The sequence below is a fragment of the Halichoerus grypus genome, chromosome 10 (assembly GCF_964656455.1).
Source record: "Halichoerus grypus chromosome 10, mHalGry1.hap1.1, whole genome shotgun sequence".
NCBI classification, from domain to species: domain Eukaryota; kingdom Metazoa; phylum Chordata; class Mammalia; order Carnivora; family Phocidae; genus Halichoerus; species Halichoerus grypus.
In genome coordinates this window covers 138,501,632-138,528,484 of record NC_135721.1, presented here as the reverse complement: position 1 = coordinate 138,528,484, position 26,853 = coordinate 138,501,632, and the positions used below count along the sequence as shown (strand labels likewise).

Here is a 26,853-nt window from a genome sequence, read left to right as displayed (position 1 = left end):
GGACTCGGACCAGGCCAGCCGCTCTTCTGGAGCCTGTCTCTGGGTGGGCAGCCTTTCACACGCTTCAGACGACAAGCGGACCTACACCTAGCTTCTGTCACTTACTGTTCACGCACACTCCCCCCTCAATCCTTCGAAGTCTCCCTACACAAGCTTTCAGCGCGGGTGTTCCACGTCGGGCAGCAGAGCGGACGGAAGCCGCAGGTGCCCCGGCGGGCGGGGCCTGGCGAAGGTGCCGCCGCGTCCGCCCCGGGCCACGCCCCTGCCCCCACGCACGCGCGCCGGGGCCCGCCGGGCCTTATTTCTCGGCGCAGCACGCCTTCCCACCGAGCGCCAAATAAGTCTCCGGGCCCGCCCCCGCCCTGCGTGCGCGGCCCCGCCGCCTGCGTCACTAGGAAGCGCGCGCCCGGGTTGCCGCCGCCGCCGCCGCCGCCGCCGCCGAATCCCCAACAAGGAGCGGAGCCCGCGGCCGCCGCCGCCGCCGCCCGCCTGACGCCGTCGCCGCCGCCCGCCCGCCGGCGCCCGCGCAGGCCCGGCCGCGGCCCAGGTAAGCGCCCGCGGCCCCCCCGCGGCGAGGCCTCTCGCTCCGCCGCGCGCCGCCGTCCAGTCAGGGGTCCCTGCGGAGCGTCAGGACGTTACGGCGGGGGGAGGGGAGCGGGGGAGGGGCGGCGGCGCGCGGCGGGCGTCACGGGCGTCACGGGCGTCACGGGCCCGCGTCAGGCGGCGTCGGCGGCGGCGTCCGCCTCCATCTTGCCGGAAGGCGGCGGGCGGGCGTCTGGGGGCGGTGGGGATGGCCCTTGGGCTAGGCGCGGACCCCGGCCGTGTGGGGACCGTGTGGACGCCCCCGCTTCCGCCGGCCCGGTGGGAGCTCCTTCCACGCGGGCCCCGCTCTCCCCGGCCCGGTGGGAGCCCCGTCCACACGGGCCCCCCCGCTCTTCCCCAGCCCGGTGGGAGTCCCATCCACGCGGGGGCCCCTGTCCCCATCCACGCGGGCCCCGCCCTCCCCCGGCCCGGTGGGAGTCCCGTCCACGCGGGCCCCCCTTTCCCCTGGCCCGGTGGGAGCCTCGTCCACACAGGCCCCCCTCTCCTCTGGCCCGGTGGGAGCCTCGTCCACACAGGCCCCCCTCTCCTCTGGCCCGGTGGGAACCCGGTCCACGCGGGCCCCCGTCTCCCCTGGCCCGGTGGGAGCCTCGTCCACGCGGGCCCCCGTCTCCTCTGGCCCGGTGGGAACCCGGTCCACACGGGCCCCCCTTTCCCCTGGCCCGGTGGGAGCCCCGACCACGCGGGCCTCCCTCCCCGCGCAGTGGGTCGAGCCCCTGTGGGCCCTCGTTGGGGGTCGTGCGGATGCAGATGCATTAGCAGAAACTGTGTAGACGGGGACCCGAGGCGGGTCCCAGCCTTCTAGGAACTTGGTTGGCTGTTCGGTCGGTTCGGTGGACTTTTCCTCGGAAGCAGAGTGCTCATGCGTGGGCGAGGCTGTGCGCCTTTAGTAGAACCCGGCGAGTTTGCCGAGGAAGCCACTCGGGGAACCCCCGGTTACCTAACCCTGCCCTTCAGCTCAGCCCCCTCCCACCCTCCGGTCTTGTGAGAGCAGCATGGAGCACGAAGACGTGTACCTTCCAGCATATTCTAAGGTGGATGCTGCAGGATCCAGGCTCCCCAGGACTCGATCCACACCGCGAACTTGGTGCCGCCCGACCCTCGCTCCCTGCTCCCCCGGGTGTGTTTGGGGTCCTCCTCTAAGTGGTGTCCGCTAGTGTCTGCCCTGCGTGTGGCCTGTCTCCCCGAGCACGCTGTCACCAGGCGGTGGCCCGTCGTGCACCTGCCATGTGCTCTCAGGCCGCGCTGTGGGCGCGCGTCCGCCGTCTCCATGGCGCGCAGAGCTCGCTCGGGGCCGCCGACTCCGGGTGCTCTGGGTGTGGAGGCACAGTGGAGTGCTGGATCGGAGGGGGGTCGTGTTTTCAGACTTCGGAGCGGAGCCGCAGCGCCGCACGTCGTGCGACCGTGTCAGTCTTAGGGAGGAGTGACGACGGAGCCTAGGCAGAATGCTGGTCCGCAAGTGGTTTCTTCAAAGGAGGGACCTGAATGTTGGGGAAGACTGCCGGAAGGGGGAGGAACCTGTAGTCCCGGGCCGACGTGGAAGTGTTCCTAGGAGTTTAGGGCACTGGGGAGCTGTGTTCAGATCTAAGGCTTAGAATAACCCGTTTGGTGGCTGAACTGAGAAAGGAAGCCACTGCCGTGCTTTCTCTGAGCCAGAGAGGCTGCAGGCCGGCAGGGCTGGCCAGCTTGGCCGGGTGTGCAGCCCCGATTGTCCCGGGGAGGCAGGAAGGACCAGAGGGGTCGCCTCTGGGGGGCAAGAGAAGCTGGAAATCTGGACTTAAATGTGAACCCTGTGAACTTTGACAAAGTTGGCAACTAATTAAAAAGTTTTGAAACTGCGAAGATCCAAGAAATGGTGCCTATGGGCCCCTGGATGCAGCTGTTGCTGTGTTCTTAGTGTTTTTAGTAAAGGAAAACACTTGGGATCTTGCAGGAGACGTGGAAGGCCAGATCTGAATCTGATGTACCGACCACACACGAACATTTTTGTCTCGTTTTTATATACGTATGCTCAAGAATGATACTTTAACAATACCAATATTTTATTTACCTTAAAATTAATTGGGGCTTGACTCATGCTGGTCAGGAACCCAAGCTCTGGATGGAGACCCAGGCTTCCGTGTCCCCTTCACCACAAGCCCGGGGCCACGAAGGTCGCGCTCGCCCACTGGGGAGTGCGGTTCTGGTTGTTGAGCTTGTTCTGTGTGTAAATATCCTCGTGTCAAGGACCTGAACTGTATTCTGTGAGGTAACTTTCAGGTGTGTTGTTGTGAAAACTTAATACAGTTGGCATCGGAGAGGCAGGAATTCAGTTTTGTGCTCCCCAAAGTTCTGAAATTTGAGGGAGCACAGCTGCCTGTAGAGAGGATCCCTACCTTGCTGCAGCTTTTGGTTGAAGTGTGATTCTCGTGGCCCTGTGGAGCTCACCCAGTGGAAACAGAGGTCCTTACTTGGTGAGATAGGCAAACCCTGAGAGATCACCAAAGTTCAATGTTATTTCAAGTACAATTTTGTTGATTATTTTTAAAGGATTTTATTTTTTTTAAGTACTCTCTACCCTCACTGTGAGGCTCAAACTCAAAATCCTGAGATCAAGAGTTGCATGCTCCACTGGTGGAGCTGGCCAGGTGCCCCTTCAGTACAGTTTTAAAGTAGACTTTTATGCATTTGTTTAAAGGGGTTTGTTTCAAAGCTTAAACCTAGAACACAAAAGCTATAGTTTAGAAATGGGCAGGATGTCTGTCCATGTCAGTGAATTCATCATCGTAGCTTTCCTCATTAAAGGCATCCGAAGACAGCCGTCAAGTCCCCGGAGGCCCTGCCCCAGGACCGTGTGGCCCAGGACGTGGGCTCTCCCACCATCAGCGTCTCACGCCAGAATGGTGCATGTATGACCGAGGCCAAGCCTACACTCGTCACGACTACCCTACATCTGTGGTTTATGTTTTATGGGGTTTTGACAATTCTATCACTGTTGTAGTGTCCTACAGTGTCCTGTCACTGCCTGACGCCCCCTGTGCCGCCTTCTTCATGCCTCCCTCCCTCACATCTCTGGCAACCAGTCATCTCCCCCGGGCCCACAGAGTTGGATTCTCAGACTGGCGGCCACTTAGCAGGGTGCGGCTAAGCTTCCTCCGTGTCTTTTTCTGTCTTCATAGCTCACTGATTTTTATCCCTGAATGATATTCCATCGTGTGGAACGTAAACATCTGTTTGTCCCTTCACCTTTTGAAGGACTCCGTTCTTCCCAGTCGGCTTAGAACAGCGCTCTGCACTTGAGGTGGGGCAGGGCAGCACGGCCACGCCGCCCCTGGCCCCGGGGTGGACGTGGCTTGTCTGTACGCCTTGGAAACCCTACCAGGCAGGGTCGAACTTGCTTTCAGGCTGTCGTATAAAGAAAGAAGAAAACGGTTTAGTGTGTATTTACTCAGATACTTATCATTTCGGGTGCTCTTGGTTTGTCCCTGATGTCGCAGGTCTCCTCTGCTGTCCTCTCCCTTTGTCGGAAGAATATCCCTTTGGAGCGGGTCTCCCCATGACCAGTTCTTTTACTTTTCCTTCACCTGAAGATGTCTTTATTCTGCCTTTATTTCTGTAGGATCTGTTCGTCTCATAGAATCCTGGGCGGACAGCTCTTTCCTTCAGCGTGTTCCCGATGTCCCTGCTCTCCGGCCCGCTGGTGTCTGGCGAGAGTTCTGGGCCCCGTGGTGGTGGTTCTCAGGCCTGTGGTCTGTTCTGTTTGGCTGGCTGCTTTCGAAATGCTCTTACTTTGTCTTCGGTTTTCAGCAATTTGATTATGATCTGGGCATGGAGTTCTTTGAGTTTATTCTGTTTGAGGTTTGCTGAGCTTCTTGGGTGTGTAAGTTTACACCTTACACTAGATTTGGGAAGTGGTCAGCTATTATTTCTTCAAAAAAATGTTTTCAGCTTCACACTTTTTTCTTCTCTCCTTGTGGGATTTCAGTGATACAGATGCCCCACTTTTTTATATTCTTCCACATCCCTAAGCTCTGTTCATTTTGTTTTTGCACCTTTTGTATGTTGTTCAGTTTGGATAATTTCTACTGATCTGTGTTCATTTTATTACTCTACCTCTATCTTCTCCCATCTCCATTCGGATGGTGAGCCCATCCAGTGAATTTTTTATTTGTTATAATTTTTCTTTTTTTTTTAAGATTTCATTTATTTATTTGATAGAGCTCAAGCAGGGCAAGTGGCAGAGGGAGAAGCAGGCTCCCCCCTGAGCAGGGAGCCTGATGCAGGGCTCGACCCCAGGACCCCGGGATCATGACCTGAGCCGAAGGCGGACGCTTAACCGACTGAGCCAGCCAGGCGCCCCTAATTTTTTCTTTTTAATTCTCAAATTTCCATTTGGCTGTAACTCCTGTGCTGAGACTTTTTATCATTCCACTTGTTTCAAGAGTGTCTGGCTTCGTCCCTGAAGCCTGGTACACCAGCTGCTTTAAAGTCTCTGACGATTCATTTCAGAGTGGGCTTTTCTTGATTATTTTTTCTCTTGAGAATTGGCCAGACTTTACTGCTTTTTGTTTAATATTATTTTATTATGTTATGTTAATCACTGTACATTACATCATTAGTTTTTGCTGTAGTGTTCTGTGATTCATTGTTCTCGTATAAAACCCAGTGCTCCATGCAGTACGTGCCCTCCTTAATACCCATCACCAGGCTAACCCATCCCCCCACCCCCCTCCCCTCTAGAACCCTCAGTTTGTTTCTCAGAGTCCATAGTCTCTCATGGTTCGTTTTCCTGCTGCTTCTTATGTCAAAAGATTTTGGGTTGTATTCTGGATGCTTTGAATATCGTGTTGTGAGGCTCTGGGTCCTGTTCATATCTCAGAGGGAATGTAGCATTTCTGTTAGAGCAGGAAGGCAGCCCAGTTAGGTTCAGGCTGCAGGTTTTGAGCTTCTCCTCTGGGCACGGTCCTGACATCAGCTCCGTCTTCAGAGCCTGCGCAGTGCTCTTTGGAACTGACCTGTAGGGTCCATTCTCCAAACCTTTGGTTTGCCATTTAGGGTCAGGCCCCCCCACAGACAGTTGAGGGGTGACCCAGGCACCCCTTCCATACCTCCTTACTCTGCACAGTCTCCCCCATACTCTCTGGCCCCAGGGTCCCCTTGCTCTGGCTAGAAACCTGCAGCTCTCGTGTGTCCTCTGTGCCGTGACACCTCAGCACTGGGTCTCCCTTGGGCACGTGTCAGCGTGGAGAGCAGTGGGGTCCCCCAGGCTTTGGACCAGTGTGCCTCTAGTCCCTCAGTATTAGGCGCCTGCTGGGACACTACCGTCACAGGATTTTGGCAGGGACTGGGGCTTGCTAGGAGACAGAACCACTGAAAAAAATAATAAAAGGTCATTTCCCCCTCTTCTGTCTTGTGTGGGTTTCCCTTCCGTTTCTGCAAACCAGAGACTGGACTTGTCTCCAGATGCTTACTGTGCGCAGTTCTGGAAGGCAGGCTTCCTGCCATGAGGCCAGGGGACTCACCTCCAGAGGAGTCCACTTGGATCCTTGTCTCCTGTCCCATCCCCTGCTGTGTGACCACTGAGTTTTCGGGCCCACATGCCGGGGCTCCGTGCGTTCTGTTCAGAGATTTTAGTTCTCACAGTGGAAAGATGGGTGGATTGTGATCATCCCATCTTCACCAGAACCAGCAGCGCTGGAATAGTCCTTCTCTTGCTGTCGTTTTTGGCAGAAAGCAGCAGGCTCAGACTGAAGGATGGGTCTTGGCAGGTACTTCAAGGTGCAGGTGCATCCCCAGAGACCACCTGAGACCCTGTGCCCTGCCTGTGGTTTCCTCTAGGGCTTGGGACCCTGGCGGACTGACACCCCTGGTTCCGGCGTCATCTTTAGCTGAGCCATGGCAACCCCGGATGTGAGTGTCCACATGGAGGAGGTGGTGGTGGTCACGACGCCAGACACCGCAGTGGACGGGAGCGGCGTGGAGGAGGTGAAGACTGTGCTGGTGACGACCAACCTGGCTCCTCACGGGTGAGACGGGGCCTCTGTCCTGTGAGGGCCACTCGGGCTCTGGCGGGTGTCCTGGGCATCACATGGGGCGGGGGGTGTGGGGCGTCAGGAGCTTCCTTACATACTTTTTTTTCTTTTTTTTTTTTAAGATTTTTTATTTATTTGAGAGAGAATAAGAGAGAGAGCACAAGCAGGGGGAGGGCAGAGGCAGAGGGAGAAGCAGGCTTCCCGCTGAGCAGGGACCCCGATGCGGGGCTCGGTCCCAGGACCCTGGGATCATGACCTGAGCCGAAGGCAGACGCCCAGCTGACTGAGCCACCCAGGCATCCCCTTTACTTAAATGTTTGAAACTGAACTCAAGTGTCCGTGTCAATGGAGAATGTGAAGGAAAAATAGAAACCTTGCATCAGCCAGGAAGCAAAGATAATGCTTCATTTTTATTTTTTTCTCCCATGTTAACATGGTCACATGGTCTTTATTTCTGAAGATACGCGGTAATTTCTCTGAAGATAAGATGGACAGTAGGAACAATTGGGGACTGTTTTCAAAGTGAAGTTGACATTCCTCGCAAAAGCTGGGAGTTTTTTCTTCCTCATCTCTTGTAATAGACGAGCACATAGAATATTAATTGGCAAGGCCGCCGGGGTGGCTCAGTCGGGTAAGCGTGTGACTCTTGATGTCAGCTCAGGTCATGATCTCAGGGTGGGGAGACCGAGCCCCGAGTCAGGCTCTGCACTGGGTGTGGAGCCTGCTTGGGATTCTCCCCCACCCCCCTTCCCCGCTCTCTCTCAAAAGAAAAGCATATTAGTTGGCAGAGAAGTCCACATTTGACCTGATGGAACTGCCAGCACGTAGGGGCGGAATGGCTGACCTAAAGGAGTGGGTCACCCTGGGCAGGGGGCTGGCTCCCCTCGTGCTTCCTGCCCGCAGGGCTTTAGGCTGGGGCAGTCTTCCTGTCGCTGTTGTCTTTGCTGTGTGTGGCACGTTCACACTGACCTCTGCACATCACTGCAGCTGGGGTGAGCTTTTGCCTTTTCCCGTCTGATAGAAGTTTTGAGAGGAAGGTACTAGACCAGGACCCGACCTCAGCGCCGATCCCCATTGCCGGCCTAGACGACGCTTGGGTTTTCATTCCTTCACACAGCTGCCTTGCAGCTGCTGTGTGCTCCGCGGGCCTGGAGACGCTTCCTGCCTCATTTCCGCCACCTTGGAGCTACGTTTCCCGACTGAGCTTTCTAACCCGCCCTCCTGCAGGCAGGATGGAGGGGGGCTTGGCTCCCGCTGAGGTCCTGGGTTCGACGGATGTGCTCAGCTGCTTCACTGACCGCGTGCTGAACCGTGGCAGGAAGCGCAGGGCCTTCCAGCTGGATTTCCCACCCAAGTTCTCCACCTTGGCGTTGTCTGTGTCCCTGCTGTGGGCAGGTTTCCAGGTGGTGACACCAGCGTGTCCCCTCCCCACCGGGGGCGGTGCCCAAGCCCCCTCTCTTGGATTTGGGACGGCCTGTGGTGAATAATTCACTGTGTCAGGAGCGGGTACTCAGGTGGAAAAGGCTGAGCTGCCTCCGCCCGGCGCCCTGCATGCTGTAAGGAGCCCTCACCCACAGCCATTCTCGCGGAGGTGCTCTGGTCCTGGTCAAGCCCAGCTTCGTGTCCCCCCATCCAGGCAGGGAGGGAGACTTGGGTGGATCTGACCCCACATTGGAGTCTTCTGAGCGGCGCCCAGCACTGTGCCAGCTGCCGTGGGGCGACGTGATTCGGAGCTGCCAGTGTTAAGCGTGTCCAGGGCTGTCTCCTTGGGCTGCTCAGATTCCCCAGACCACATACGTCTTCATCAGCTCTGGGGCCATAGCAGCCTACCACAGGCAGGACGGCTGACGCCAAAGAAACTGAGCTGCTTGCGGTTCCGGCGGCCGGGAAGTCCAAGATCAGCTCTGGCTCCCTGGCTTGCCAGGGACACCTTCTCACCGTGTCCCCACATGGTGGACAGAGAGAGTCCTCTCCCTTCCCCTTCTTATAAGGTCACAGTCCTTATGACCTCATTTAACCTTAATTACCTCCTAAAGGCCCTCTGTCCACATTGGGGAGTCACATTGGGGATGGGGGCCTCACCAGAGGAGTTTGGGGGAGGACCCAGTTCAGTCCAGGGCAACATGCTACCACGCTTTCCTGGAGGGTGACTGTCTCTGCGTTCGGTGTTCTGGGGGCTGGGCTGCGGGCAGGAGGGTCTCACAGTCCAGGGTGCTTGGGTTCTCTCCGTGCCCCAAGTACAGGGGCCATGTCAGCGGGGGCGGGGGGTGGCTCCTTTCTCCTCCTAGGGCCTTGTGCTGGGCGAGGCTGGCACGGTGTCTCGGACGGGCTTTCCCGGCCTCAGCCGTGTCCTCTCCTAGTTGTCCTTCACTCTTGCTTCCAGAGGCAGCTGGTGCCCAAGCCTCTGGGTGTGGAGCGTCTCTTCCCACCTTTATTTGCCATTTTACCGGGAAGTTTACAACAGGTTCTTAAAAATTAAAAATAACAATTTATTATTATAAAATATATGGTAGAAAATTAAAAAATACTGATGAGCAAATATTAAAGCAGGTTGTGTTGCTACCACCCGGGCATTCCTGCAGCTAGCACTCTGGAGTAGGCCCTCCCAGGCGCCCTTGCTCGCATGCCGACACGCACGTGTCTGTCTTTCTCTGAGCCTTTTTGTTATTCAGTATAGTGTGCATAGAGAAAGCGATGTTTCCAGCCCCCCAAAGCCCCCGCACGCGCCCTTCCAATCCCACAGATGAGATTGATCATACTGTAAGTGCTGCTTTGTGTTCTGGTTTTGTTTTCTGTTAATCAGGGATCTCCACTTTTCCATGTTGACACGTTTTCATCTCTTCTACTCTGTTCGTGCTCATCGTGGGTTCCTTGAGGTGGGCCCCTCTCTTGCTTTGGGAGGCCGGCTGCTGGGGACAGTGCCCTGAAGATTCTCAGAAGCCCTTTGGCTAGGCCTGGCCCAAAAACCTGGGGTTTGAACAGAGGACCGTCTAGCCAGTCTTTGACTTGGTCTTTATCCTGAGGCCATTTCTTACTTTAAAATCTTTTGCCAGGTGGAAAATTAGGGACGTGAAGCAGGTGGACCCCTGTGTTCCCTGTAAATTCTGCACCCCCCAAGATGACTGTCTCCCTTTTTCACACATCATTGTCTGCGCTCCAAGAAGCTGGCTGTCGCTTTCTGCTTTCTGAGATTTTCCTTAGGAGAGCCACACACAAGTCCTTTAGGGTCTTTTCCACCTTCTCCGTGACTGTGGCTCACATTTTGCCAGGTTTTCCTCTGCTGTATGGCATGGGGTCCCTTCTCCAAGCCTGCTGCCGCCACTCCTGTCCTCGGCCTACCCCCGCTCACCATCTCGGTGCTTTCTCCCAGGATTTTGTGATAGCAGCCCGCTTCTGGGACAGTTTGTTAGGTTTGCTGCATGGCCGCCCCAAGCGCAGGGGCTCACTGCAGCGTGAGTTTGTTGTTTGCTAGGACCAGGCTGGCCGGCCTGTTTCTAGCCTGGGCCTGCGCTGCTGGGTCCTGCCGGGTGGTCTAGCGTGCCCTCACCAGCTGGGATGGCTGAAGCTCTCTGCTGAGGACCGCTTCCTGGCTGTCTTCATGGTGGAAGGTTCCAGCAGCAGGCGTGGGAGCTGCATCCCACTGCCCGTGTTGGTTGGTCATTTATGGAGGAAAGGAGAGGCTGCATGTGCCGTGTCCCTGGGAAGGAGAGCCCACGCTGTGGTAGGGGAGGCAGCTTTATCTTAAGGGATCTACAGATATTTCTCTTCTTTTTCTGGGAGAGATTTTACCTACTCTCCTACTAGTTGGAAGCTGAGATTCACTCTTGCTGTTTGTTTAAAAAAAGGGTATGGTGAAGAGGCCATTTCACTGCTTTATGCCGATTTCTTCTCTGGCTGGGTGTTCGGGGGGAGAGCTTGGGAGGGTTCCTCATGTGTGAAAGCCCGCCAGGACTGCCTCCCACCCACTGCTTTGCCACGGTGACGGGCAAGTGTGGCCAAGGCTGGGAAGAAGAAGGTAGCATTTTGTAGATAGCAGCTTCTGCCAACATTTACTTTAAGTAAAGTGGATGTTTTTCAAATGAAATTTGAACAAATGCCAATTAATTGACTTCTGAGAGCAGTGGGGGATTCATTCCTGGTGTGCGTGCAGTGGGCAGGCACAGAGGAGGGCAGTCTGTCCCCCGTGTCTGCCTTCCTGGACGCCCTTTGGTCACGGTGGGGCCACGGCCGGGTTTTCCCGGGGTGGTCCCCGTGGACGGCTTGCTGCCTGTGTGCACACGACCTGTGCTGGGGCCGTGGCTCTGGCTCTCAGGTTGGCGCCTTCCTGTGGCCCACTCCAGACTCCCTTTTCTTAGGGAGTCTCCTGGGTGAAGGGTCACGCTCCCTGCTTCATCATCGTCCCTTCTGCTTCCCACGTCTGGCTGGGAAAGACAACTTGCCCTTTGGGTTTGTGCGCCCTCATTGGAGAGCTCATGTTCTCACTCAGTGCTTCTTCACGTAGCAGTCGCTCCTAATGGGCCCCAAAGACCAGACTCCAAGTCTGTGTTTCTTGTCAGCTCTCACGTCTGACCTGGCTGGCGGTCGAATAAGGCCTGGGAGACTTGGAGAGTGGCCTTGCCTGGGCACCGTCTATGGTGCTGTGGGCCTGGGGAGCCTCTGCTGCAGGAGCGGTCGTCAGCAAGCAGGGGAGCCCCCTGTGGGTGTTGCTCACTGTGTCAGTTCAGGCCCTCCGGGGAGCAGGTGGAATGAGATGTGTCGTGTGCACACATGCAGCAAGCCGTCCGCGGGGACCACCGCAGGGAGACCCAAGGAGGGTGCAGGGGAGGCGGTCTGACCTTGTGGGAGGAAGGAGGGATGGGAGGGCTTGGGTGGGCAGAGCCTTGGACCCGGCATGCTCTGAGAGGCCCGGCCAGGCTCTAGACGCTGACAGACACCATGAGAGGGGCCACGGCTTGGGCAGTTTGCTGGGGGAGTGAGTGGCTGCCCATGAGCCATTCCTGACTGCTCCTTTGGGTGTGACCAAACCTCTTCCCACAGAGAAGTGCGTGACTGGCCCTCAGTGGTCGTGAGGGGGTACACCTGGGGAGTCCTGTCCAGGCCCCACACCTGCTTCCCCCACGGTGCTTTGCAAGGGTGAGGGTACGTTATCTGTTGGGTTAGTCCCTAGAAGTGGGTGCATGCTGTCCACCTATGCCACCTGCCTGCCAGGCCCTGGAGATGTCTCTGGCTCAAGTGCGCTGGACGTGGGTCAGGTCTCTGCCCTCGGTCTTGGCCTGTTTTCCTCGGGGCTGTCCTGTTGATCTCAGGGCTCCTTAGGTAACATTGGAAACAAGCTGTCTTCCTTGTACCGTACGCCTTTCCCCCAACTCTGTCTTTTAAAATAATTGTTTATGGGTTTTTCCCCCCATACAGAAAGTTCTTGGTTTTTTTTTATTGTTTTATTTTATTCGTTTTTGGCTGGGTACAGTATACTTTATTGGTGGTACATGATGAGGTAGGGCTCCCCAACCCTTCCCCTTTTTCAGGCGGTCTAGGATGGAAACCGTGTGGAGGTCAGGCGATTTCTCAGTGTGTGGGGGGATGAGTTGGGCAAGGACTCCCCAGAAGCTGAGGACCTCTCTCTTCCTCTGGCTGGGGCTGGTGGTCCAGGGGCTCTTACTTCTTGGAGACCACTTGGTTGCTGTGGTCAAACTCATTGTCGTACCAGGAAAGGGACTTGACAGAGTGGTCACTGAGAGCAGTGCCAGCCCCGGCATTGAGGAAGGAAGAGTGGATGTCGCTGTTACAGTCGCAGGAGACAACCTGGTCCTCAGTGGAGCACAGGGTGCCCTTGAGGGGGCCCTCCAATGCCTGCTTCACCACCTTCTTGAGGTCATCGTATTCGGCAGCTTTCTGCAGGCGGCGGGTCAGATCCACGGCTGACATGTTGGGGATGGAGACATGGAAGGGCCACGCCAGTGAGCTTCCCATTCAGCTCAGGGACGACCTTGGCTGTAGCCTGGTGGTGCCAGAAGAAATAAAGATGTTCTGGGCAGCCCTCGGCCATCATGCCACAGCTTCCCAGAGGGACTGTCCACGGTCTTCTGGGTGGCACTGATGGCATGTGCTGTGGCCGTGAGTCCATCCATGGTGCTCAAGTTGTGTCATGGATGACCTTGGCCAGAGGGGCAAGCAGTTGGTGGTGCAGGGGGCGTTGCTGACAGTCTTGAGGGAGTTGTCCTACTTCTCATGATTCATGCCCATCACAAACATGGGGGCATCGTGACCCTCTTGGCCTCACCTTCAAGTGAGCCCCAGCTTTCTCCATGGTGGTGAAGACCCCAGTGGACTCCATAATGTACTCAGCACCAGCATCACCCCATTTGATGTTGGCGGGATCTTGCTCCTGGAAGAAGGAGGCGGGCTTTCCACTGACGACAAGTTTCCTGTTCTCAGCCTTGCCTGTGCCGTAGAATTTGCTGTGAGTGGAGTCATACTGGAACACGCAGATCATGTAGTTGAAGTCAATGAAGGGGTCGTTGATGGCGACAATATCCACTTAGAGCTAAAAGCAGCCCTGGTGACCAGGTGTCCAAGACGGCCAAATCTGTTTACTCCGACCTTCACCATCCTGTCTCGGGGACACGACTGGGACTGCATCAGAAGATGCGGCTCTCTTTCAAACGGGGAGGAGCAGAGAGCCTTATTTTTGTTTTTTTAAGGGAAATTTATCATCTCTTTTATTTCTGGGTTTCGTATTATTATTTTTTGAGAGAGAGCACACACCACACGCACAGGCAGGTGGGGGCTCGGGGCAGAGAGAGAGAGAAGTCCTCAAGCAGACTCCACGCTGAACACATAGCCCAACATGGGGCTCGATCCCACGACCCCGAGATCCTGACCTGAGTTGAAATCAAGAGTTGGACACTTAACTGACTGAGCCACCCAGGCGCCCTGGGTTTTGTATTATTTAAGAAAACCTTTCACCACTTCAAAACTATTAAAATTTTTTTCTTTTTTCCTCCTTTTAACACTTTTGTGGTTTAGTTTTTATTTTTACATTTGACTTGTATGTAATTTGTTTTGATATGAGGTTAGGCCATGGGTGATTTTTTTTCCCCTAACATTTTATATTTTTTGATAGTTCTATAACCATCTGAAATCATTGTAATAGAAATAAAAAACTTTATTATTTTTTTAAATTTTTTAAGTTTTAGCACACAGGCATGTGAGCAGGATGGGGAGAGGGACAGAGGGAGAGAGAGAATCCCAAGCAGGCTCCATGCTCAGTGCAGAGCCTGATGTGGGGCTCGATCTCCCCACCCTGAGATCATGACCTGAGCCAAAATCAAGAGTCAGATGCTTCACTGACTGAGCCACCCAGGTGCCCTGAAATAAAAAAAATTTATTAAAGAGGGGGCGCCTGGGTGGCTCAGTCGGTGAAGCATCTGCCTTCGGCTCAGGTCATGATCCCAGGGGTCTGGGATTGAGCCCCGCGTCAGGCTCCCTGCTTGGCGGGGAGTCTGTTTCTCCCTCTGCCTCTCGCCCCTGCTCGTGTGCGTTCCCTCTCTCTCTCTCAAATAAGTAAAATCTTAGAAAAGAAAAGAAGAAGGGGTTTAAAAGTCCCACATGAGTGTCATTGCACAGATGTGTCCTGCTGGCTGCACATGTCGGGCCGTGGGCACCGGCGACGCTCAGGGAATCGCCTGCTAGGAGCTGCAGTGCGGTGTCCCCACAAGGTCCCTGACCTGCACAGCCACGGCTGGGACCCCGGAGCACAGCAGGAGAGGGTGCGTTCTGGCAGGCGGGTGTGCCAGGCTCGTGGGGGCGGGGCGAGCTGATGTCTCCCTCCCTTAGGGGCGAGCTGGCGGAGGACAGCATGGAGACGGAAAACGCAGCAGCGGCTGCGGCGGCTGCTTTCACAGCGTCCTCGCAGCTCAAGGAGGCCGTGTTAGGTAGGGAGCCTGCCTCCCCTCTCCATGCCCCTGCAGGATGGGCCTCCAGCAAGGAGGGGCCGCCCGCTGGCTCAGGCCGCAGGGTCGTCCCGTAAGGCCGGGAGTCCCCGGGGGCCACTCCGCCTCTCCCCGTGGGGGGCCGACCGGTGGTTGTAAAACCGTCAGTGCTGGCCTCAGGACCCCTCAGAACAGTGGGAACAAGCTTCTCTAGAACCATCCCAGGAAAGCTTGATTTTATTTCCTTAAGTGGTTTTTCCGTTGAACCACAGCTTAATGTGATTATGGTAAGACTATCATAAAATTGATTTTTGTGACTTTACCTGAACCTCTAACCTGGGACCGATGAGTAATGGCCCTGCCCTATCTCAGTTCTTCTCGGATCTTAATTTCTGGTTTCTGGTTGGTGGCTGTGTTCGCGCTTTTGCAGGCAGTACTTTGGAAAGGTTGTAACTGGTTTTGTTTTTACCCTTCTCCTGTCACCACACCTTGTGAGAAGTGAAGGTGGCTGAAGAAGAGGAGAGCCTGGAGGCTGAAATCGTGTACCCCATTACCTGCGGAGACAGCAGAGCCAACCTGATCTGGAGGAAGTTCGTGTGCCCTGGCATCAATGTGAAGTGTGTCCAGGTGAGGCTCCAGCATGAGCGCGGCTGTGTGCCAGCTGCGTCGGTGGGAGGCCCTCGGGGCACGGCAGCCTGGGGCAGCCTGGGGGGGTGCAGGGGGGGGTCGCATGTGCTTGGGAGGACAGAGGAGAAAGGGGTGAGCCTTCAGGGATGGACGGGGTTGCTGCTGACGGCAGAGGGGAGAGTGTCAGGAGGTAGCGAGTCCTTGGTTCTGGAGTGCAGCTGTGGGGAGAGGCTGGGAAGTCGCCCTGTTCATGCTGGGCAGCCATAGTCGCCAAGCCAGGAGCTGCTTTTTTTGGTAGATTGAATGAGGTGTGTGCTTTGGAAAGACTCATTTAGTAGCCATGAGTAAGGTGAATGGGAGAGGTGTTCTCTTTTTGCCAAGGTAGATTAAGTACCCAGACTCACCTTGTGCTGAAAGTAGCCAAAATCGCTGGTTAAGGTACTTTCCTAAAGCATTTTCTAGGTGCCTCCGTAAGCTGGCAAAAATGGTTGAAATACTCAAGCTGAGGGCCCGAGTAAAGGTGGGTTGTGGAGGAGGCCGAGCACCACCTCCAGCTTTGGCTTGCAGAGCCTTTGCCTGCCACCGGCTTTCTCTGCCTTGCAGGGCTGGAGTTGAGAAGGTGCAGCCCAGGGCTTCCCTGAGCTGTGTGCTGGGAGGCAGGGATTATCCCCCGTAATGCTCTTACTTGTAAAGGTCTGTCCCCTCGGTGTCAGGGTGGACCACTAACAACACACTTCCAGCCCCACCCTGTCCCCTGGGACAGGGAGCCTCCTGCCACCCATCTTAGCACTGAGGGGAAGAGGGACCCTCTTGAGGAGGATTCGCGTGGGAGGTGTACAGTCAGAAAATCGTAAGCGGTTCCTGGCTGGTAGTTCCCCCAGGAATCTGACCGAAGCATATGGAGGAACTCCTCTTTATCGGAGGTTCTGAGTGACGTCAGCAGACAGAGTTCCAAGGAAGAAGCGGCTCATTGTAAAGCAAGCAGAATGAGTGTGGGAGGAGACCGCGCACAGACCACGGAGAGAACGAGACTCACAGTGCTTCAGGCCTTGGGATTTTGAGACCGGGAATATAAAATAATTATGTTTAATTTATCTCAATAAAAGAGAGGCTTGACATGAGAAAAGCATAAACATATTCAGAAAAACAAACTAGGAATGAAAAATAGAATTAAAATAGAACACTTAGTGGCTAGGTTTTATAGCAGATTAGACACAGTCGAAGAGATAATTTGTAAACTGGAAGGTAGGAGTAAAGAAATTATCCAGAACACAATCCACAGGAATAAAGAGGGGATAGAGGCTCGAGAAAGGCTAATGCATCAGTTGAGTTCTAGGAGAGAAGAAGGGTCTGAGAAAGTTCATAATGGAGGGAAGATAACCGTGCACAGTTCAAGACATCCAGCAAATCCCAAACTGAATGAGTACAAGAAACCAACCACATTTTAAACAGCTTTGGGAGGCAGCTCGAAGGACTGGCTCCATCCGGAACAGTTTAACACTGAAATAATTAACGATAGTCTGGATTATAACTCAAGTGCAGTAAGAGTCCACAGGTCTTTGTTTATCGCTGTGTGTTCCATGGTGTTTATATCAAATAGAAGTAAAGCTTTTATGTTGGAATGCCAGCTGGTAGTCGTGGGAGGGGTGAGGGAGCCTGGGCTCCAAGACCGTACCGACTGGCTGCTGAGAGCTAGCGGGGAGCAAGGTGTGCGCCAGCCTCAGAATATCCCGCGTCCGTTTGGTGTTAATTGTGGAGGGACGACAGCGCCTCTGGCAGGGGGCTCCCTAACTAAGTGATGACGTTAGTGTCGGGACAGACCTCCGTCACGGGTCCCCCGACTGAATGGGCGGGAAATCGTGGCCTTCCTGCCAGAAGGGCCTAGCCTGACTCTCGTCCTGAGAAGACGGGAGGGACAGCCGACAAGAAATTCGCTTGGGTGCTTCAGAAACGTCAAGGTCAGGAAGAGGAAGGTGGACTACTCAGGGAGCAGGTGTGGTGTGCTGTCTGGGCTGGGTCCTGCCCTGGAGGTGGATTGCTGCAGACGCTGTTCTTGGGGCAGTTCGTGAACTCTGCATATTGCCCGTTGATTAGATGGTACACATTAATGGGGATTGCCTGAACTCGAGAGTTGTGGTTGCATAGCAGAACCTTTTCCTGAGGAAATAGATACTGAGTGCGGAGGACGGGGTCTGAGTCTGCACTTGTCTCAGCGGTGTGGAGCAGTCGACGGGGAAGCAGGGAGCGGAAGGGCCCCGGGCAGGCAGTTGGGGAGCTAGTCTTCCACTTACTCTGTAAGTTCGAAATAATAACGAAATAAAGAGTGAGAAACAAAAACAGGTTTCCCACAGACAGCATCCTAATGGAATTGTGAGAAGCAGAGAAGGCCCCACGTAGCCGACAGCTCCTCAGGAGCAGGGGACCTGCTGGTGGTGGGGTTCCCGAAAGTGCCGTAGCAGCCGGAGGGCGAAGGAGCTGTGTGCCGTGCTGAGGGAGAAGGGCTGCACACAGCGAAGTCATCTTTCCAGTCGAGGGGGAATGCAGACCAGATAAAACCTGTGGCCCCTGGCCGTGGGGTCACTTAGCTCTGGACTCTGACAGCCCAGGTAGGTGCAGCACCCAGCCTAAGAGTAGAGTGTGATGTGCCAACCACTAAGCAAACTCTGGAACTCCGAGAGTGGTGGTCAGCCCAGATGGTGGCAGCAGTCTGGAGGGAGAGAGTGCCTTTCTGCAGATGGAAGTGGAGTGAAGTGTGAGACTCGGGAGAGCTGGATCCGTCGGGTGTAGCTGGCTGGGGTGGGCCAGGGACTGCGGCCCAGATGGCGTCACACCCAGGGGGAGGGGGAGAGAGGATGTCATTCTGGGGGAGGGGCAGAGATGGTGTCATGCCTGGTGGGGAGGGGGAGAGATGATGTCATGTCTGGGCGAGTGGGGAGGTGTTGTGCTTCCGCTGCTTGGGCTCACAGCCCGTCTCCCCGACCAGCTGAGTGAGGGGTCGAGTGGCTTCCTGGACTCGGTGAGAGCATGTGTGTGGGTGCTCGGGACATTAGGAAGACGACTCCCACCACCAGGGACCCCCAGCTGCTTGCACTTGCTGTGACCTGAGTCTGCTGCAGTTAGCAGTGCTTGGCGCTCTGTGCTCCGAGCAGGACACGCTGGAGGACCCCAGCCAGACCTGAGCCCAGACAGCGGGGGGGCGCATCCTGGGAGGGGAGGCCCAGCGGCACCTCTGTCTCCCCGTCTGCTGAGACCTGGTGACTCATCTGTCTCCTGCCTGCTTGTTTCCTAAGTAAATGCAGTTTTATTTTGATTCTTCGGTTCCAGTAATGACTTGTTTAACACAATTGAATAGGATATTTTAGCTTCTCAAGCCATCTGAGCTCCAACATTGGGTGAAACTGGCCCCAAAACCCTGACATTGAAATGGATATGTGTGCACTGGTGCACGAGATGCGTGCTGTGAGGGGGTGTTAGGGGTGTGTTGGGGTGGGTGAAGGGGACAAATCACAGCTTACCCTACACACTGTCTTGGGTTATTTTGATGTCACGTATGTAGGTGTTATTAATGGAGTAAGTCACGCGTAAGTGGGTTTGCTGAGTCCCATCTGGAGGGAGAGAGTGCCTTTCTGAGCGCTCTGGTCACCTCCGCTCTCCCTGGCTCAGGCGCACCATCTGTTTCGCTGGCCTCCCTCCCTGGGCTGGGGGGCAGTGCCGGCCACAGGCTGCTGGCAGCAGGAAGCCAGCCCCCCACCCCAGCCCCTGTGCAGGATGGCCGTGTCTTGTGTTACCTGAACTGTTCCTTTCCCCCAGTGATGGTTGCTGCTGGTTGGATCTGAAATGTCAGACCGAGAGCGAGCCTGTGGCTGTTGGCCTCCCCACACCCCTCTCCCTGGCTGGGCTCTGGCAAACGGTCAGGCAGGAGAGGTGGGTCACAGAGGGCCGTCCCGACCCAGCTCTGCTGTGCTTCCCTCCACAGTATGACGAGCATGTGATCAGCCCAAAGGAGTTTGTGCACCTGGCCGGCAAGTCCACCCTGAAGGACTGGAAGAGGGCCATCCGCATGAACGGCATCATGCTCAGGTGGGTGTCTGCGTGCACAGCGAGCCCTCTGCAGCACAAGTCAAGTGACCGTGCCAGGCGTCCTTCCGTTGCTTTTTCTTTTTTTTTTTTTTTTTAAAGATTTTATTTATTTGACAGAGAGAGACCCACAGCAAGAGAGGGAACACAAGCAGGGGAGTGGGAGAGGGAGAAGCAGGCTTCCCGCGGAGCAGAGAGCCCGATGTGGGGCTCGATCCCAGGACCCTGAGATCATGACCTGAGCCGAAGGCAGCCGCTTAAGGACTGAGCCACCCAGGCGCCCCTTCCGTTGCTTTTTCATTTGTTGTTGAGTTTTTTAAGATGAGGCCCATTCTAAACACGAGCACTGACAGCATCCCGGGAATGGCTTCCGCCCACAGCCCTGCCGGCGTGCGGCACCATCAGATCATCAGATTTGTGGGACTTTGTTGTCCTCGTTCGGCCTCCCTGTGCATCCCCGTGTTAGAGAACGTGCTCCTGCATCTCCCACCACAGCCACTGAACCCTGGAGTGCCTGGGCACGGGCGCAGGTCTCGAACCTGGGGTGCGTGTCCATCTGGCTATCTGTCCCTTTCTGGCAGGGCCCGTCTGCCTGGTGAGGGTCCTATCCCGACCACGTCTGTGTTCAGTGGCCATGTGTCTGTCTCTTGGACCTTCTCTCCACCTTGTTGCTTTCAGGATACAGGCCAGTGGGTTTCCAGAGGGTCTTCGTCCAGATCCCTGACCTCACCTGTCAGGAGATCAGGTGGTGCTGGGTTGACGCCCCATCTCTGGCTGTCGATGGTGGTGTGCTCTTGGTTGGGTGCCCACTTGCTCCTCACAGACCTCCTTTTCCCTTTGACATTAATCCGGAACTTGTAGGAAGTTTTGGGCTAGCTCTCAGCTTCTTCACCGACATGAAATCCCAGAAGAGAGACAATCGGAGTTTGTGCCTCCGTCTCTCAGTCGGCCGTGCCAGCGTCCCAAGGGGCCTGTCGCTCGTTTGCGTGGGCCGGTTCTCAGGCTGGTGGGAAGGCCAGCGTCCGCTCTGCTAGCCACCCTGTGTGTGTGTGACCTGTCCCCGATGGCCTTCTGTCCCTTTCCCGTCACCTGTGAAACAGAAATGGTAATGCCCCTTCTGGGAAGCCTGAGGACAGACTAGGTTTTCAGTTTGTACGCCCAGAATGTCGATTCCCGATCTTCATGTTTTCACATTCCTGCTTTGGTGGTGACAGCTCACCCCTCCTGATGAGGCAGAGGGCACCTCTCTCTGTCGGCCCCCACCCCTCCATGTGCTCACTCCACGGCCCCTCCCGCACGCCGGTCCAGAGACAGCTGCTGTTTGTGTGCTGTTTTCGGGAGAAGTGGCTTGGTACTGTTCTTGGGCTCGGGTTTGCTGCCGGGGGAGTGCTGTGACCCTTGGTGAGTCCTGGATTACGGCCCCGTTCACTGTCCCTGTGAGCCACGGTCTGGGCCCGACATGGGCAGATGCCCACAGCCAGAGGCCCAGCCGGCCTGCTACACCTGTGTTCCCGGGGCGTGCCTGCCGCTTGTGCCCCACCGTTGGCCCTGCATCCCATCCTGCAGTGCTCAGGCTCCTCTCTAAGCCCCACCCATGAAGCAGGCCCCTGACTTTCTAGAAAGTGTCTTGGTGGCCTCGCTGTGAGAAGGCAACTGCCGTTTTCCTGGAAGAGCGCTGCAGGGGAGGGGCACCATGGGTCAGCCGCACGTCCTGAGGTCAGCACAGGTACACTGCGGAGGCCCAGCAGCGTGGAGGTCGTGGGTGGAGGGGGGTGAGTCGAGACGTCCGCACAGTGAAACCCAGCCTCTCCAAGGGCTGTAGTAAAGGGCCACCCTGGGAGGCCTGTCCTGGCAGGTGGGGACGTGCTGTGCCGTCCTGATCAAGCCGAGGATGGGCAGCGAGCCACCTGAGTGCAGGGCGAGCAGCCAGAGGCGCCACCACTGTCCTGCTTTCCTGTGTGCGCAGAGGGCCAGGCTGCTCCTGGAGGGTTTCTCGTCCCGCTCTGCCTCACAGTCTCCTTATGGGGGCGCCCTCAGCCACTTCTGTTAGCCGTGGGCCTGCTCCCCCGGGCCGGCGGGCGGCAGAACATCCCCGGAGGGCCCTCTGGGATGACTTCCTGCCAGGGTCCTCATCTCTCCTTCTGGGTGCCAGCCACTGTGGTCGCGGTCCCCACGGACTTCCCACTTGTGCTGGAAGCTCACTGGCCCAGAGCGTTGGCCGGGGTCGGTGGAGAGGCCTGTCTGGAGCCTCCGTGGCACCCACCTCCCGCCCTGTGCTTGGCCACTCTGCAGCTGCCACCTCCCTGCCTTGCCATCAGGACCTGAGGACGCTCGACGGTGGGGGACGGGAGGGGAGCGAGGCGCCTTGGGGTCCAGCCGTGCACACCTGTGCCTGGACGTGTCCTCCGTCTCTGGTCTCCTTTGCCGCAGGAAGATCATGGACTCCGGGGAGCTGGACTTTTACCAGCACGACAAGGTCTGCTCCAACACCTGCCGCAGCACCAAGATCGACCTCTCAGGCGCCCGCGTGTCCCTGAGCAGCCCCACCTCGGCCGAGTACATTCCACTCACGCCTGCCACGGCCGACGGTACGTGCTGGCTCGGAGCCTTTGCTCTCGCCGGCGGCTTGACCCAGTCCCACCCCACCTGCGGCCACGGAGGTGGGCCTCTGCACGCCACTCGTGGGCAGCCTGGCCTCCCCTCTGGGCCTACGGTGTTCTGCAGCCGCCTCCTTCCTCACTGAGGGAGTCTAGCTGGATTGCTGTTTTCATCGACAGCGTGCTGGGGAGATGGTAAATGCCAGAAGAAGAGTGTGACGTTGGGAACTGTTGGAACTGGTGGTTGGGTCAGGGAGACTTCATTCTTTCTCCTTTGTGTGTATTTGAGGACGTGTGTGATTAAGAAGTTTAAAAATAGACGTACCACAGAAGCAACTAAATCCCTTGGTTGCACTGGTACACGTGTTTGTGGATCTTGTGAAAATTGGTGCAAAGGAGAGCTTTGGAGCCTGTGTTTGGATGGCGGGCTGGGAGGGTCGCTCCCTGGCTGGCGAGGCTCATGGTGGCCGTGTCTGGGTTGCAGTGAACGGGTCTCCCGCTACCATCACCATAGAGACCTGCGAGGATCCCGGTGACTGGACCACGGCCATCGGAGGTACGGGTCCTTCTGGGGGGGCCCCTCGTGGGCAGGGGGCAGGACGTGCTGGGCGGCCCGAGGGGCCTCCTGGAGGAAGTGCCGGTGCAGAGGGTAGAGATCTGCCCGGGCCCAGGCCCCCGTCTGGAACCGTGTGCACGCTGGCCCCCAGGCCCCTGGGCAGCTCTCTGCGCCTGCCTGTGGCGAGCAGCCTGCTGCGGCTGCTCTGTGGATTCTTCCTGCTCTCTGACCTGCTCCGCCTCTCACAGATGACACCTTTTCCTTCTGGCGAGGGCTCAAGGACGCGGGTCTGCTGGACGAGGTCATACAGGAGTTCCACCAGGAGCTGATGGAGACCATGAAAGGCCTGCAGCAGCGGGTCCAGGACCCCCCCCTGCAGCTCCGAGGTGAGGGCTCGATGTCTGCCTGGCATCGGTGGGCACCGCCCCCCCCCGGGCTCCTTCCTGCTCTGGGCAGGAGCAGGGGTGCTTGGGTGCTCCCCCCACCCCGCCGCGCTTCTGGGGTGAAGCCGAGTCGTAGACCCAGCTGTGCTGTGGCTGAGCTTCTGGTGGTGGAAGAGGGCCATGCAGAGGCCGTACGCCTCGCGGGGTCTCACTGTGTCTCTGCTGGGGGGGGGGCGTTCTCACTGTGTGCTCGCTCCTTTAAGATGCCGTGCTCCTCAACAACATCGTGCAGAACTTCGGCATGCTGGACCTGGTGAAGAAGGTGCTGGCCAGCCACAAGTGCCAGATGGACCGCTCGCGGGAGCAGTACGCCCGAGACCTGGCAGGTGCGCCCGGTGCCCGGGGCCCGCCCCTGCGCACAGCCCCGTGGACACTGCTCCTGAGAGAGCCCTGGCGGTGGAGTCCAGAGTCGGGAGGGACCAGGAGAGACTAGCGCTGTCACGCAGGGAAGCGGGAAGCCGTGACGTGGGGCCTAGGCAGCCCGCCCGTGGGTCCCGAGTGTGGAACTCCTCCGCAGTAGTTTACAGGAGAGAAGTGGGAGGGGTGACCGGGAGCCAGCGTGGCCCCCAGACTCACCTCTGGGATGTTGGTGCTTTTCTTTCTGGGCGCCCCCTCGGCATCCGTACTCGCAGGGTATGTGTGCGCAGCAGGTGCGTACACGTGTGGTTTCGACCTCCTTTTTAACACATCACGAGAGCAACTTTTCTGCGGGGATTAGGAGGATTGGAAAGTTAGAATGGGGAGCGTGTGCCCTCGTCTGGAGGCTCGGAGACCGCCTTTGAGACGGCATTTCTGCCTCCTTGGAGGGGCAGTCCACACAGGCCCCCAGAGAGCGTCACTGGGGGGGACGGGGTGGGACAGGGACAGAGTGTCACTGCTGTGCCGGCACAGGCCCCGCATCAGGGGGCGTGGGGTCTGATGCTCTCTGTCCCCCCCGTCCCCGCGGTGATGCTCTGCCCCCCAACCCCCCGTCCCCCCATCCCCGCGGTGACGCTCTGTCCCCCCATCCCCCCTGTCCCCACAGTGACGCTCTGCCCCCCGTCCCCCCTGTCCCCACAGTGACGCTCTGCCCCCCGGGGTCCCCCGTCCCCATCCCCACAGTGACACTCTGCCCCCCGTCCCCCCGTCCCTGCGGTGATGCTCTGCCCCCCATCCCCCCTGTCCCTGCGGTGACGCTCTTCCCCTGTCCCCCCTGTTCCCACGGTGACGCTCTGCCCCTCGTCCCCCCCACAGCCCTGGAGCAGCAGTGTGATGAGCACCGCCGTCGGGCCAAGGAGCTCAAGCACAAATCTCAGCACCTCAGCAACGTGCTCATGACGCTGACGCCCGTCTCCCTGCCGCCCCCCACGAAGCGGCCCCGGCTGGCAAGGGCCACGTCCGGGCCGGCTGCCATAGCCTCGCAGGTGCTCACCCAGTCTGCCCAGATCGCCCTCAGCCCCGGCGTGCCCGTCTCCCAGCTGACCGGCGTGCCGCTCGGCAAAGTGGTGTCCACCCTGCCCTCCCCCGTGCTGGGCAAGGGCCCCCCCCCGGCTGCTCCTGCCAGCTCCCCTGCCTCGCCACTGCTGGGGGGCTACACGGTGCTGGCCTCGTCGGGCGCCACCTTCCCTGGCACGGTGGAGATCCACCCGGACGCGTCCAGCCTCACGGTCCTGAGCACGGCCGCCATGCAGGACGGCAGCACTGTGGTCAAGGTGGTGAGCCCCCTGCAGCTGCTCACCTTGCCGGGCCTGGGCCCCACCCTGCAGAACGTGGCCCAGGTGTCACCTGGGGGCAGCACCATCGTGACAGTGCCCACGGGGGCCGTCGAGAGCGCCATGGCCGCCTCGGGGCCCGAGGAGCACACGGCCACCATTGAGGTGGCTGCCATGGCGGAGGGCCATGAGCACAAGTAGACGCTGGTGGAGGGCGAGGCCCCTCGTGGGCACAGGGCTGGCCGCCTCTCCTCAAGCCGCGGCTGAGCGGGAGCACACAGCCCCGGCGCCCCGCGGGTCACGTTGGGCTGAACCAAAGAGAGGAAACACCAAAACAGACGAGGAGCAGAAGGGATCTCAGACGACAGACCTGTGCAGCCAGCCTCGCACTCGCACTCCCTCCCCCTTCTTTCTTAGGAAATACATTTTTCCATCTGTTGCTTATTGACTGTTTACACGTTGGGCCTGATCAGGAGCCAGGCAGAGGGCGAGGAGGCAGAGCCGGGAGTGGGGCCCGGACCCCGTGGGTGCGAGGGGCCCCTGGGGGGGCCTGAGCCGGCTGGGGGAGGGGGTGTCACTAACACATGTCTTGGGAACCGTCCCCAAGTGTGGAAACCCATGGATCCTATGGATTTGGTTTCTTCCCACAGTTTTCTGTAGGTTTAGTGTGGCCCGGCACCCTGTTCTCCCATCTCTGGAACAGGCCTCGGTGCTGCCGCTGGTCCACATGCGGCTCTGGGCTGGGGCTCCCGGGCACACGGGGGTTGGAGTGCAGCCTCCAGGGCACCCGCCTGAGCAGAGGGCCAGGGGGCCCCAGTGGCATGAGTTTGCCGTCTGCTCACCTCCTTCCACCCAGCAGGGGCCGTCGCACACGCACCGTGGGTGTCTTTAGGTGAATTGTTTAGTAGGCTTCTAGGAAGAGTCAGATTTATAGCATTTTCAACCTAAGCAACGCTGAGTGCCTAGGCTCCCCGAACTTGCTCTGGGTTCCAGAGTGCTTTGTACAAGCAGTTGTCAGGACGGCCCGCGGGGGACTGTGTGTGCTCGTGGTTCCTTCTGCTCTGGCCGTGAGCTCTTGGCACCGGCAGGCCACCCAGGGGAGTGTGACGGTGGGTGTGCCCCTGGGGCTTTGGTTCCGGGGTTGGGGGGTGAACAGAACAAGCCAGGAACTGAGGAGGATCTGCATGGGCCGAGGGCTCATTGTCAACCCCTGTGCTCAGCCTGTGGGCGGGGCCATCATAACAGCCTTAGCACTTAGCCCCCCGAACTCCCTATGCCCCCTACTTGGAGGTGGAGGTGTATTTGGGGTGACGGCCCAGTAGTCTGGGCCAGGGCCAGTCAGGGTGGGGCCATCCGTGGGCCACGTGCAGCTCTGATTTCGGACGCAGGAGGGAGAACAGGCAGGGGTCCCCTGAAGGCTTGGAGCCGTCTCCAGCAGGGCCCCAAGGCCCGTCCGAGCCCTTGAGTGGCAGGCCCCCTCAGACCTGCCAGTTCTGTTGCTTGCTGAACACCCTTCTCTGGGAGAAGGGGAGGGGGCTTCAGAGATAAGACGCTGCCCCACTTTGTGCTTTGAAGGGAACTGGGTTCCGTGTGTCCGTCCTTCCATCCGTCAGGTGCCCCAGACCTACCGGGGCGGGCCTCGCCCCCCGAGTCAAGCCACCGACCGAGGTGGTCTTTCTCTGTTTTCTTTCTGTTGCGTACTTGTTTGCTGTTCTCATGGGTCAGCTGGTTTCAGCATGATGTTTACTTGCTGGTGTACGTGCTCATCTTCACGGTGTCCTGATGCCCGCGGCAGTGTGATCCCCGGGGGTGGGCGCCGCCCCGCCTGGCCCGTCCTGTCCGTCTGCACCAGCTCAGACCATAGGAGAAACCACGTGGCTGATAAAACCGTGTCTTGTCCTTGGAGCCTTTGTCACAGTCAGCCGCTGCCCTGCCCTCAGACCGCAGGGGTGCTGGGGGGAAGTGCATGTCAGAGCCATAGAAACAGAAGCCACAGCCCCGAAATAACTGCAGCACCCCCCACTTCCGCCCGGGCTGGGGGGCAGACACCTGTGCCTGGCAGGGCCCCAAGCTGGGGAGGGTTCCTGGGGCTCTGTCAGTGCGCCCGCGCCTTCCAGTCCCCCGGGGCGGGTCCGCGGCGGCTTCTGGGGAGCAGGACTGGATTGGGTTTTTCTTGCGGTGCCGAGCGCCGGCTCAGGCAGCCTGGGGAAGGGAAGCATCCGGGTTCTACTTTGTATGTTGTTTTGCAAGTATCTGCTTGGTACTTTGATTTACAGTAAAAACATTTTTCATAATGTGTGTCTGAGTCTTGTGATGAAAG

At 57.8% G+C, this 26,853-nt stretch overlaps 1 protein-coding gene across 2 annotated transcripts; it reads left to right on the top strand.

The window, feature by feature from the left end:
• Window positions 1-412: 412 nt before the first annotated feature.
• On the top strand, window positions 413-26,827 carry GMEB2 (glucocorticoid modulatory element binding protein 2). 2 transcript variants are annotated; one of them, XM_036085156.2, is made up of 10 exons: window positions 413-547; window positions 6,418-6,605; window positions 14,448-14,545; window positions 15,042-15,169; window positions 19,146-19,249; window positions 21,677-21,834; window positions 22,328-22,399; window positions 22,648-22,785; window positions 23,046-23,168; window positions 24,076-26,827. In XM_036085156.2, the coding sequence occupies exons 2-10, from the start codon at window positions 6,475-6,477 to the stop codon at window positions 24,732-24,734; spliced, it is 1,611 nt and encodes a 536-aa protein (XP_035941049.1). In that variant the 5' UTR covers window positions 413-547; window positions 6,418-6,474; the 3' UTR covers window positions 24,735-26,827. The 2 variants fall into 2 exon arrangements, with proteins under 2 accessions (XP_035941049.1, XP_035941045.1); XM_036085152.2 differs by lacking the exon at window positions 413-547 and adding an exon at window positions 766-1,720.
• Window positions 26,828-26,853: the final 26 nt, after the last annotated feature.